Genomic DNA, 11372 nt, shown 5'->3' on the forward strand with positions numbered 1-11372 from the left:
CCTTGCCTTTTTTTTTTTCCTTATGATAACAGATCAATTTTAATTCTAGCACCTGCAGCTATACAAGGGTGTGCATTATAAACTTCATGGAACTGTTGTACACATTCAATAAAGTGACAACTGTGCGGTACCGCTTAGTATCTCAAAATCAGGAACATACATTGGAATTGTTTGAACACAATCCACAGAATTAAAAACAAAATCAGAAGTCATCCACAGTTATACTAATTGTCAATTAAAAGTTTTATCACTTACTACTTGATATAACAGTCAATATCTAGTAGGGGATATCGGAAGTGATTTCAGATTCTCATCCTGTTGTACTCTATTGGGAAGGTCCCCTGCATTGGCAGGCGGACTCGCAACCACTGCGCCACCAGGGAAGCCCGGGAAGGTATCTTGAGGAGCTATGTGACTGGCCAAAGGTGGGTACAACTAGGACCAGAACAGCATGTAAGGATCTACCACAGTTTCTGTAGTTTTCACTTTTTTTTCCTTTGTCAGTGAAAAGTGAACAGTAAGAATTAAATACTTATCTTTACATATACACAAGGTACGCTGTGAAAGCATATTTGCTAAAAATATGGAACGCTTCACGAATTTGCATGTCATCCTTGCACAGGGGCCATGCTAATCTCTGTACTGCTCCAATTTTAGTATATGTGCTGCCAAAGCGAGCACTGGCCTTGCCTTTTTTTCCCCTTAAATTAAAAAAAAGTCTCAGCTATAGGCATCAAGTGGTAGAGACCAGGGATGGCAATGCTTTCTCACAAATAGGAAGCTTTGGACAATTTCAGTGCTGTAGAAGAACATTTTTTAGATATTTTAATCAAGTTTTCACTTTGCTTTTAAATCAGTTTTTCCTCAAGCCTCATAACTATTGGAAAATTACAGCACTTATTACTTAAACTGATTACTATCATGTTTTACATTGATTCAAAAGCAATTTTAGCAATACTCCATAGTTACTATGGCTATTTTTTTGTTAAATTATTTTTTTGAATTTTATTTTATTTATTTTTTTTTATTTTTTTAATTTATTTATTTTTTTATACAGCAGGTTCTTATTAGTTATCCATTTTATACACATCAGTGTATACATGTCAATCCCAATCTCCCAATTCATCCCACCACCAGCACCATCCCCGCCATTTTCCCCCTTTGGTGTCCATGTTTGTTCTCTACATCTCTGTCTATTTCTGCCCTATAGACCAGTTCATCTGTACCATTTTTCTAGGTTCCACATATATGCGTTAATATATGATATTTGTTCTTCTCTTTCTGACTTACCTCACTCTGTATGACAGTCTCTAGATTCATCCACGTCTCAACAAATGACTCAATTTTGTTCCTTTTTATGGCTGAGTAATATTCCATTGTATATGTGTACCACATCTTCTTTATCCATTCGTCTGTCGATGGACATTTAGGTTGCTTCCATGACCTGGCTATTGTAAATAGTGCTGCAATGAACATTGGGGCGCATGTGTCTTTTTGAATTATGGTTTTCTCTGGGTATTATGCCCAGTAGTGGGATTGCTGGATCATATGGTAATTCTATTTTTAGTTTTTTAAGGAACCTCCATACTGTTCTCCATAGTGGCTGTATCAATTTACTTTCCCACCAACAGTACAAGAGGATTCCCTTTTCTCCACACCCTCTCCAGCATTTGTTGTTTGTAGATTTTCTGATGATGCCCATTCTAACTGGTGTGAGGTGATACCTCATTGTCGTTTTGATTTGCATTTTGTTAAATTTTTTTAAAAAATCAACCTGACAGTTTTTATGCAATTCAAGATTGACAGTATGGGTCATACAGAGATTTTTAAGATACCTGAACAGTTAGTTCAGGCTGAAATGTTGACATTTATCTTTCGGTGTTCATCTTTCTACAGCTTTAGATAAATAGCTTCTATAAATTGGTAGATGTGTTAGAGCTTAGTAAAGCACAGTAGTATTTCTTTATAAGATTTCTTTAACTCAAGATTGTCTGTTGGCACCTTAACGTCCATGTTCATGTTTAAGAAACAGAACTTCATGACTGAGGATGGAGTTTCTCACTGAGGCCAGGGGTCAACTTCCAACTGAAATGAAAGGGATTAAATCCCGAACCCATTGAGGATCCAGTCCCTCTCACATTCAGTGTCTGTGCAGCTGCCTGCTCTTTTGCTGACTTCCTGCTACTGTGGAGCCCAGCAGAGAGAAATGGAGAGAAACCAACAGTCTGGCATCGGGTCCGTTCAGGTGCTAGAACAATCTTTGAGGAACGTGGTAGAGAAGGGGTGGTAGGCCCTAATAGTAACTGTCAATGCCTGAGAAGAAAAGTGTAACCAGAGAATTCTGGGCTATACATTGCGTACTCTTTCCGCCCCCCCCCAAAAAAAGAACAACTTTATTTACAGTTGAAAACTTAAACACAAAATCTTGGCTTCTGAGTCTGTGATACTTCCAAGGTCTTTTGATCAAATGGGGCAGCAGCAGGCAGGGAAGCAACCACAGGGGCCAATCCAGCTTATCTTACTCAAGAGCATCACCCCAAGCAAGGCAAGGCCTGCCATGGCAGATGTGGAGGGTCTGATTCAGTCTTCCTCTGGACTACATCTCTCCACACTGTGAGATCACCACAGGCAGCTTGGGTTTATTGTTGGGGCCTGTGGGAACATTCTCAATCTTTCTCATCACCAGAAGTCCATCAATGATTTTTCCAAACACCACGTGCTTCCCATCTAGCCAATCACACTTAGAGCAGGTGATGAAAAACCGGCAGCCATTGGTACTGGGACCACTGTTTGCCATGGAAAGCAAGCCTGGAGCTGAGTGTCTAAGCTTAAAATTTTCATCTGCAAATGGCCCCCAGTAGATACTGGCGACTCCAGTACCATCTCCATTAACAAAATCTCCACCCTGAATCATGAAATCTTTTATGACCCTGTGGAAGGTGCTCCCTTTGTATCCTATTGGAACCCCATCTTTTCTAAAATTCTCGGCCATCTTAGGCACAACGTCTGCAAAGAGCTCGATCTTCATGCGGCCACCTTCCTCTTGGTCTCTCCCACTTCCGCCTCCATAGCCTACGCTAGCTTTCCACCCAGTCCCTCCGCAAGCTGGGCGCCACGACTCCATTGCGTACTCTTAATAATATACCTGCTTATAAATCGTAAAGTGTGGTTGACCTTGCAGCACTGTACCGCAAGGGACATGGCTGGTGTCAGGGAGGCAAGAGATAAATTAACTCAGTTTTAAAACCTGAATAATCAACTATACTCCAATATAAAAAAAAAAATAAAAACTAAAAAAAAATTTAAAAATACATAAGAGTACAGGGGGAAAAAAAACTGACTAAAGACTCATTTTTTAAAATGTCAATGGGCAATACAGAGCACTATACCCCACTTAATTGCATGGAAGAAATTGCTACTCCAAAACAGAAGAATGATGTGATGGTTTGTTCAATGATTTATTCAATTTTAAAAACTTCTTAATTTGCTTTTAAAAATTAAGGGAAAAGATGAAAACAAGGCAGCCAAAAAGCCTACAAGCCATGAAGAGGCTAACATCATCAATAGGACACAACTAGGAGTTCTCAAATGCCTTTATGACCAACATTATTTTGTATCATAGCTTGGCCATTATTAGCTTTTAGGGCCGTGAAGCTGGGCCTTAAAGCCAAGACCTGTTAGTACCAGCCTATTGAATTCTCTCTCCTATCTGCTCATGGTTTCCAACATAAATTTCTTACTCTTTGTTAGTTACATATTTATAAAGAAGAGTGCGTTACTCATATTTGGCTTTGGACAAGATAAAAACCTTTATTTACAAACATTCTATTCCTTTAAAAATACATACACAGAGTAAATGATTTGGATAAAACAAGTTAAATCACAGGAAGCAAAGCCAACTTCTGTTAAAATCAAGGAGAAATTGATGACAGCCAGAGAATCAAAACCAGTTATAACAGTTACAAGAGGCTCAAAGCAAATAGATTGAAGGACAACAAACCACATCAAATTTCCCTTGAACCCTCTACCCAGTGGTTTTGTTCCACAAGTTAATAGCCAGCTCAGAAATTTGAAGTCATGTAGAGTCTTATTTCTACCCACCGCATATGGTGGTGAAGTCATTTACTTAACAAATACCACATCAGAGAAAGGGATTGGCTCCATTCACAGAATGCAGTAGGAAAACTACTTGCTCAAAGTGGCTGAAAATTCCTTGAGGAATAAAATCATCTAACCTGGGAAATGTTGTTGAAATCCAGGCACACTTTCTTGTAAGCTGTTACCTCAACTCAAAACAAAATTGAATTGCTTTCTGTTTGCCCGGAGAGCCCCTGGGGTCCTTGACAGGTAGGTAGGCAGCCTCATAGTCCACGGGCTGCACAGAGGGTCGCCTTCATTCAGAGGTCCATGCATTCCCGTTGGGCATCAACAAATCTGAGAAGTGAATGAACTGTTGACAGGTGGTGGTAGGAATGTAGCAAGAGAGGAGAGAAATGGCTACCAATGATAATACCTACGACCATTGCTGCTAGGAAGTCTTGATAGCCGTAGGATCTTGGCTGAACATGCTAAATCAGGAGTGGCTTTTGAAATCTTTGGGCACCCAAGTCCATTAGTTTCTCCCTTTACAAGAGCAAGGTTGACACAGTCTCTATCTATTTGGGGGATAGAAGGTGAGTTGGTGTGAAAGGAGTTCTTATGGGGAAGACTGCCCCCAGGTGAAGCTTGAAGACTTGGCACTCTTTCCTCCCACCAGGCGTTTGGTGCTTCTTGATGCCGTGGGGGTCCCAGAGACCCCAGGGACACTGTGGCATTTCTTGGGGGACTGAGCCTGCTGGGCTTCTTTCAGTTCCCTGGAATTAAAGAGGAAAAATGTACATTACTTAGTCCTAAATTAGAGATAATATTTATGATCAAAACCGATATAGATGTGGCATGGACATACATACACTACCAACTGTAAAATAGATAGCTAGTGGAAAGCAGCCACGTAGCACAGGGAGATCAGCTCGGTGCTTTGTGACCACCTAGAGGGGTGGGATAGGGAGGATGGGAGGGAGATGCAAGAGGGAGGAGATATGGGGATGTATGTATATGTATAGCTGATTCACTTTGTTATACAGCAGAAACTAACGCACCGTTGTAAAGCAATTATACTCCAATAAAGATGTTTTTTAAAAATTAAATTAAAAATTTTCTAAAAAGTGAAAAAAAACTGATACAGATTTTTCTTGTTATTTCAGTATTTCTAGAAACAAGCCTGAACTATACACGGAATAGAAAATTAGCTCCTGTGATTATCTTAAAAAATGGCTAGCTCACACGTGCCTCAACACACAGCAGGCTTGGCTTACCGAATTCTACTGATTGGGGCATAAATGGCCTTTAAAATTAAAGAAAAATAAGAGAACAACTCTAGAGGCTATATACGAAAGCTCCAGGGGTCCGCGAAGCACAGCCCACGGGTCAAATCTGGCCTGCCACCTGTTTCTGTAAATAAAGTCTTACTGGAACTCAGCCATTCCCATTCATTTGTATATGGTCTGTGGCCGCTTTCACATCACTCCAGTAGAGTTGAGTCGTTGCAGCTAAGATCATGTGGCCCACAAAGGGTGAAATACTATCTCGTTCTTACAGAAAAGTATGCCAACCCCTGGTCTAGACAATTTCAAAAAAAAAGCAGAAAAATATTGAGTTGCTTATTGGGAAGGATTATCTGACTAAAGGCCCAGTTAGAGCTTCCACAGCTCACTGCCAAGAAATCATTTGGGGGACTTTTCAAACTAATCACTTTAAGATGGGTCGTGCATCCAAAAGAAACTGGACCTCTAAGTTTATTCTAGACAAGGACCATTTTTTCATCTGCTTTTATATTTGCAACAGTTCACAGTATGTAATGATTGCTTTAAAATGCCTTCAGAACCATGCTCAAACATCACTTCCTGACCTTTATAATACCCGGCCCACCCTATCTAATTAATTAATTTGTTAAATGAAGGAATAGATTAATAAATAAATGCCTGCATGAATACAAGCTTCCATGCATAAGTAATAGGACTGCTTCCTTTGGCTTGGAAAAATACCTCTTTCTCTAAACATTTGCCAAGACAGAATATCTGCCTGCCCCCAAGATTTAATGGATCTCTAATAGATATCTTCCCTCTTTCACTATGGTTATCTTACATCGGGTGATCGTCCACCAGTTACTTTAAAACTCTGGTCACTCAGAATCCTGCTGATTTTTCTTTACCAGTTGTATTTCCTTGCATTCATTTGCACTGACTAAAATTTTCTCTCTCAAGCCATCTAGTCACGGAGCATCCAGCCCCCTGTTACAAAGGGCCCCATGCTACTAGCCTCTTTGTGGGCAGGCGCCCCTGGGTCATACTGTTGGATTCCACTCGAATCCACAGAGAAGACACATCAGACCAGTCATGTCACTGTGAGTAAGTAGTACATGAATAGATTCTTTGTCAACGCCAGCATCCAAAATCTACCTTTCCAGTGTGGCTGTCCTGAACTTTTCCAAGTTCAACTGCTGCTGAAGCTCTTCTGTTTTCCCCAGGGAGGGACAGAGAACTCGCCTTTTGGCCAGAGCTGCTGCAGAAGGTCTCTCTGCCGGATCAGGGTGGATCATGTTCTGAGGAGGTAGGACCAAAAATGGAGGAAGTAAAACCTTCACTGTTGGGAAGAATCTCCCCACCCAAGCCAACTCCAACCCAGCTTCTGCCGGTGGATTTTGTGAAACTCGCTTCTCCTCTGTGCAAAGGGAAGAAATAAATGAAAACTTAGCTCCACCCGGGACAGGAATATCATCCTTATCTGGAAGCATCGGTCATCCATACCTTTGAGTTGTCCTTAAGTATCATATTTTAGAGCTGGATGAATGATGAACCAGCTTAATTGCCTTAATTTTAAGCGGGAAGGAACTGAGGTCCTGAGATAAAAAGCGGCTCGTCTAAGTTATCGACAGGACCGAGACTAAAACTCGGGTCACCCAACCCCTAGTTCAGCTCACTTTCTACCATAACGTGCTCATTTTTCACTTAAAATTAATGGAGGATATCCCTCCATGACAGTATTCCTACAGCATTTATCTCCAGGTAGAGGATGCGTATAGCCTAAAATGACTGGAATACGGTAGAAAATACCTAACATACGGAAATTTAGTAGCGTCGAATAATGAAGAAAACACTGACCCTTCCATCTGGGGAGCAACGTTCAGAGCCAGCTCCACCACTTACGTAGCCTTGAGCAGGTCACGTACCTTTGCTGAAACTCAGTCTCCCTTTCCTACATTTAGGATAGCGATATTCACCTTCTGGACTATTGTGAGAATTAAATGAATTAACGTATGCGTATTACCTAGCACAGGGACAGCATTGAGGTACTCAGTTAGAATCAACTAAATCTCAGAGCAATTTACACGTAGAAATAGGTGATTAGACTATGAACAGAAGGCAACTGTGGGGAAAGGTTTGCCTTCTTTCAGGGAAGCAGAAGTGAGGAAGGACGAGTTTGGAACTAAATTTGAAGTGTTCAGGTAAACTGTGAAACTCAAATTTAATCTCCAAGAGAGTAGATATTTCTGAGGCTATTTTAGGGATTCTAACCAATCCTGTTCCTTAAGCCGTGAAGTAAGTCTTGCATATACATTGCTTTTCCAGTATAATCCTAGCTTCTTGACAGTGTAGGTATTTTTGTACCTCTCTTTGTCTCAACATAATACCTTCCTTTCCTCGTCCCCTCACATACTCAGGTATCGTTAAGGACAGGGAACACATAGATTTTCCTAAATTAACATTATGCCTTTCTTCTGCTCAAAGAACTGGTGGGATTGTCAGTTATCCATCAATAAAGTAACTTATATTTCCTCTACACACGCAAAATTCAATTTTTTGAGTAATATCACTGTTACCATTGACTGTAGTTAAAACCCTGAAATAGGAGCCTAAGAGCAGGTTTGATTTTGGAATTAATCAATTATGGAAAGTGAAATACAAGTCAAGGAACTGCTCTGAGTCTTGGTTTCCTCATCTGCCCACCTCACAGGGTTATTAGGAAGGGTAAATGAAAAATACAATAGGATTTTTAAACTATAACAAAAGGTTTTCACGATAGGCTCTAAGTTTCCTAGAGAACCTTTCAGTCTGGCCTGTTTTTTCTGGGCTTCCTAGTCATGCTTCCTTTCCCTTCTGTCAATGGCACCACCATTTCCCTTTTCCCACCTATTTGCCATTACATTTTTTAAAAAACAGACATTTTTATCCTCTCTTCATTTCATTAGAGACACCACCTTGAGTAGTTGGTGAAATTCTTTGGAGAGCTCCTGAGGAATGTCTGGAAGGTTCCCCTCACGGATGTGATGCCACACAGCACCATTGGTAGGTAATGACTCTGCTCCCGCAGCCACTGCAATGGTCAATCCCAGGGCAAATATGTCTGCTTTAGGAAGGTGCTGATAATTCTTCAAAACAGAAGACAGGAAGGCCAGTTAGTTCGCCAAGTGAAGTGAGTCTAGACTAAAACACAACTGGTAAGAGAGATTCATTTGAATGCACATGAACTTAAACAGACGCAGTGGGCAAGGTTATATCTGCTGTGGTTAGTGGTCTATCTCTAGGGAAGACAGGACAGAGCACAAATCCACTCGATTAGCACTGCCCTGCCCCAAAGAGTCTGAGGCAGAATCTCAGTGCCATTTTGCTCTCTCAGGCTCAAAGAGGCTTGAAGCATAGATTGGCTGATCACAGATAGGAAAGACTCCGCTTTTTCCCCCCTGATTATTATCCTGTAGAAAGTTATATCCTTCCTAGGCCAGACTCACAGACATCTTAGAAGGTGAGCAATAACTGAAGGTCATTCCAATGACCAAAGCTGGAGGTGCTATCAAAAGGATAGTAGCATGATAAAGATGGGTTCGACCAACGATGGCTTCCTTCCTACTAGGAAATCCGTAAATTTAAGAATTCTAAGAAGTATTAGAAACAGTAAAGGACCTTCAGGAGAAACAGTAAAAATTTTGATTAATCCATGCTTGAGCCAGCTTTCCCCACGCTTTTTTTGCAAAAGTTTCTCTCCTATCTTTGGTCTCCATTCTGGATAGAAAAAGGATAATATAAATCTAAATTATAAATATATACTTTTCATTTCTTGCACTGTCAACGTTCATTTGAGACTCAAAATGTTCAATGGATTATAAAATAGCCTCCATTTCCCTAATCTATACCTCTTGCAAAATCTCATTAGCCAGGAAGCGACTATCTCCTTCTTCCACTTTGGGCTTGCTTATTGATGTCACGTGACCCAAGTCACCTAAAAAAAGAAAAAAATAAGTAGAGTTCTTTAAAAGCATGTCTTTCTTAAAACTGGAATAAATGGAGTAGAGTCATCAGCATAAATTTTATAGGATAATAGTATACCAATCAGGTTACAAGACAGACTCACCAATTTTATACATCACATTGGCAGAGAGAAACCAATCAGCTTCATTTTCAATCTCTTCTGGGACTACTGGAGAGTCACTTTGCATCTTATGACATATGAAGATGTTACCTGAAAACATACAGAATTGTCGTTAAGTAATGAATCCTAAACTTTTTCACCCGAGATTCTTTTCTGTAAATAACATTTCAGTCACCCTCCTTTTCTGTGTGCATGTAACAAGACTACCAAGGTTTCTTTTCTTCCATGGAATCTCTCACACTACTTCTGAACAGCTGAGTGATTGATAATACCTATTTCAGTGAAACTTAAACCTCAAACATACTCCATCCTCTGAAGAGGCTGGTGGCCTCAAAACAAAGAAATAATCAAAACCACAAAATAGTAACAACATTTCCTCGCATTTCACATTAATGAGTGCCTAAACCATTCATTTCTGCTCACTTCGATCAGGGCTGAGTTAGAAAGAGTAGAGCACTAGCTGTAAAAAGTCAGGATGCAGGCAATATGCTGTCACTTATCTACGCGGTAAATTAAACACTTATTTTCATACTTTTGCTTCACTATCTGGGAGTCTTTACTCTCTGTCTTCTAGGCCCAGGGGGGGAAATGGTTAAAGCTCTTTAACTGAAATTTGGGCAGAGGAGGGGGAAAGGGGAACTGATGAAAGGGATTCTGCCAGCAAACAGCATCTTTGACACTTGATAGACACGCAGGCACAGGTTCTGACAACAGTGGGGAAAGAACTAAATACGGCCAGTGGAGCAGAGGAGAGCTGTACTGACTAGGTTTGATGTCCAGGTGCACCATGCCAGAGTTGTGGATGTACTTAAGCCCAAGGGAAGTCTGTAGAAGGATGTCTTTGAGTTTGCACTCTTGGAAATGATTGCCAGACTTTGCGTTTTCAGATATAGCAGCTTGCAAGCTCCCACCTGGGAAAGAGAAACAGAGAGTAGCCCCGCAAAATGAGAGAAAAGGTATGAATCTTATAAATGAAAGCATAGTACGTATTCAGTAAATTCCTCACGAGTGAACGCAGTCCAGCAAGTATAAACTGCTTCAGTGCCAGTTTGAAACATGATAGCTGCTCCCTGTCTATACCGTAGACATATTGGAAAGAGGAATTAAGGGCCTTTAAAGAGGAAAAGAGGGCTTCCCTGGCGGCGCAGTGGTTGCGCGTCCGCCTGCCGATGCAGGGGAACCGGGTTCGCGCCCCGGTCCGGGAGGATCCCACGTGCCGCGGAGCGGCTGGGCCCGTGAGCCATGGCCGCTGGGCCTGCGCGTCCGGAGCCTGTGCTCCGCAACGGGAGAGGCCACGGCAGAGGGAGGCCCGCATACCACAAAAAAAAAAAAAAAAAAAAAAAAAAAAAAAGAGGAAAAGAAAATGCCATATCCTAGATATCCAATATATGGCCCTATTGCTTTGAGTATATGCCCCAACTAACATTTTAAAAGCTTTACCTAGTTATTAACCAGAAGGCCAATCAGGCCTAGTCATGTAGCTACTATGGTGTTGGTGAATAACTCCACGTTGGTATCAGGCTAGTAATTATAGGCCATTAGTAATTTTAATGTAATTGACTTCAAGTTTCATTCCATTAAAATATATATCATGAAATAAGAACATGTAATGATTGCTGACCCAAGGAAAATATAAAACCTCCATATACACCTAAACCCTATTTGAGCCACCTTGTTTGTATATCAACTATTTATCATTGTTATCAATAAAAAGATAAGGCCCCGGCTCATCTAACTACGTGATCTTAGATGCCCCTGTCCTAAGGTATTAGAATGCTTCTGAACCCTTTGTTTCATTAATTAGCATTTGTTTGCAGCCTCTGCAGTTAAATTAGAGACTCCTGGGACACCCCCCCCACCCCACCCCACCCCCACCTCACCCCCCCCACCCCCCCACCCCCCCACGC

The 11372-nt window shown here is 41.1% G+C and overlaps 2 protein-coding genes and 1 non-coding gene across 3 annotated transcripts in view; all 3 read right to left on the minus strand.

Moving 5' to 3' along the window:
• Nucleotides 1–577: 577 nt before the first annotated feature.
• On the minus strand, nucleotides 578–681 carry LOC112067222 (U6 spliceosomal RNA). Its single transcript, XR_002893163.1, has one exon. It is a non-coding gene; the product is annotated as a U6 spliceosomal RNA (small nuclear RNA).
• Nucleotides 682–2417: 1736 nt separating this feature from the next.
• LOC102984353 (peptidyl-prolyl cis-trans isomerase H-like) lies at nucleotides 2418–3124 on the minus strand. Its single transcript, XM_055084704.1, has one exon. The coding sequence runs from the start codon at nucleotides 3122–3124 to the stop codon at nucleotides 2597–2599; it is 528 nt and encodes a 175-aa protein (XP_054940679.1). The 3' UTR covers nucleotides 2418–2596.
• A 1572-nt stretch (nucleotides 3125–4696) lies between these two features.
• WEE2 (WEE2 oocyte meiosis inhibiting kinase) overlaps nucleotides 4697–11372 on the minus strand; it is a 23119-nt gene continuing 16443 nt past the window's right edge. Inside the window, exons 6-11 of the mRNA XM_007103329.1 lie at nucleotides 10230–10376; nucleotides 9448–9555; nucleotides 9230–9315; nucleotides 8297–8467; nucleotides 6498–6640; nucleotides 4697–4853 (exon numbers count right to left, since the gene is read on the minus strand). Of these exons, the coding sequence (XP_007103391.1) occupies nucleotides 4697–4853; nucleotides 6498–6640; nucleotides 8297–8467; nucleotides 9230–9315; nucleotides 9448–9555; nucleotides 10230–10376 (812 nt within the window). The remainder of the gene's footprint in view (nucleotides 4854–6497; nucleotides 6641–8296; nucleotides 8468–9229; nucleotides 9316–9447; nucleotides 9556–10229; nucleotides 10377–11372) is intronic.

Source organism: Physeter macrocephalus, chromosome 5 (genome assembly GCF_002837175.3).
Source record: "Physeter macrocephalus isolate SW-GA chromosome 5, ASM283717v5, whole genome shotgun sequence".
NCBI classification, from domain to species: domain Eukaryota; kingdom Metazoa; phylum Chordata; class Mammalia; order Artiodactyla; family Physeteridae; genus Physeter; species Physeter macrocephalus.

Excerpts from the sequence above, each read along its gene's own strand:
- LOC102984353 (XM_055084704.1), bottom strand. The coding sequence starts at position 3,124 with ATGGAGTCGTGGCGCCCAGCTTGCGGAGGGACTGGGTGGAAAGCTAGC.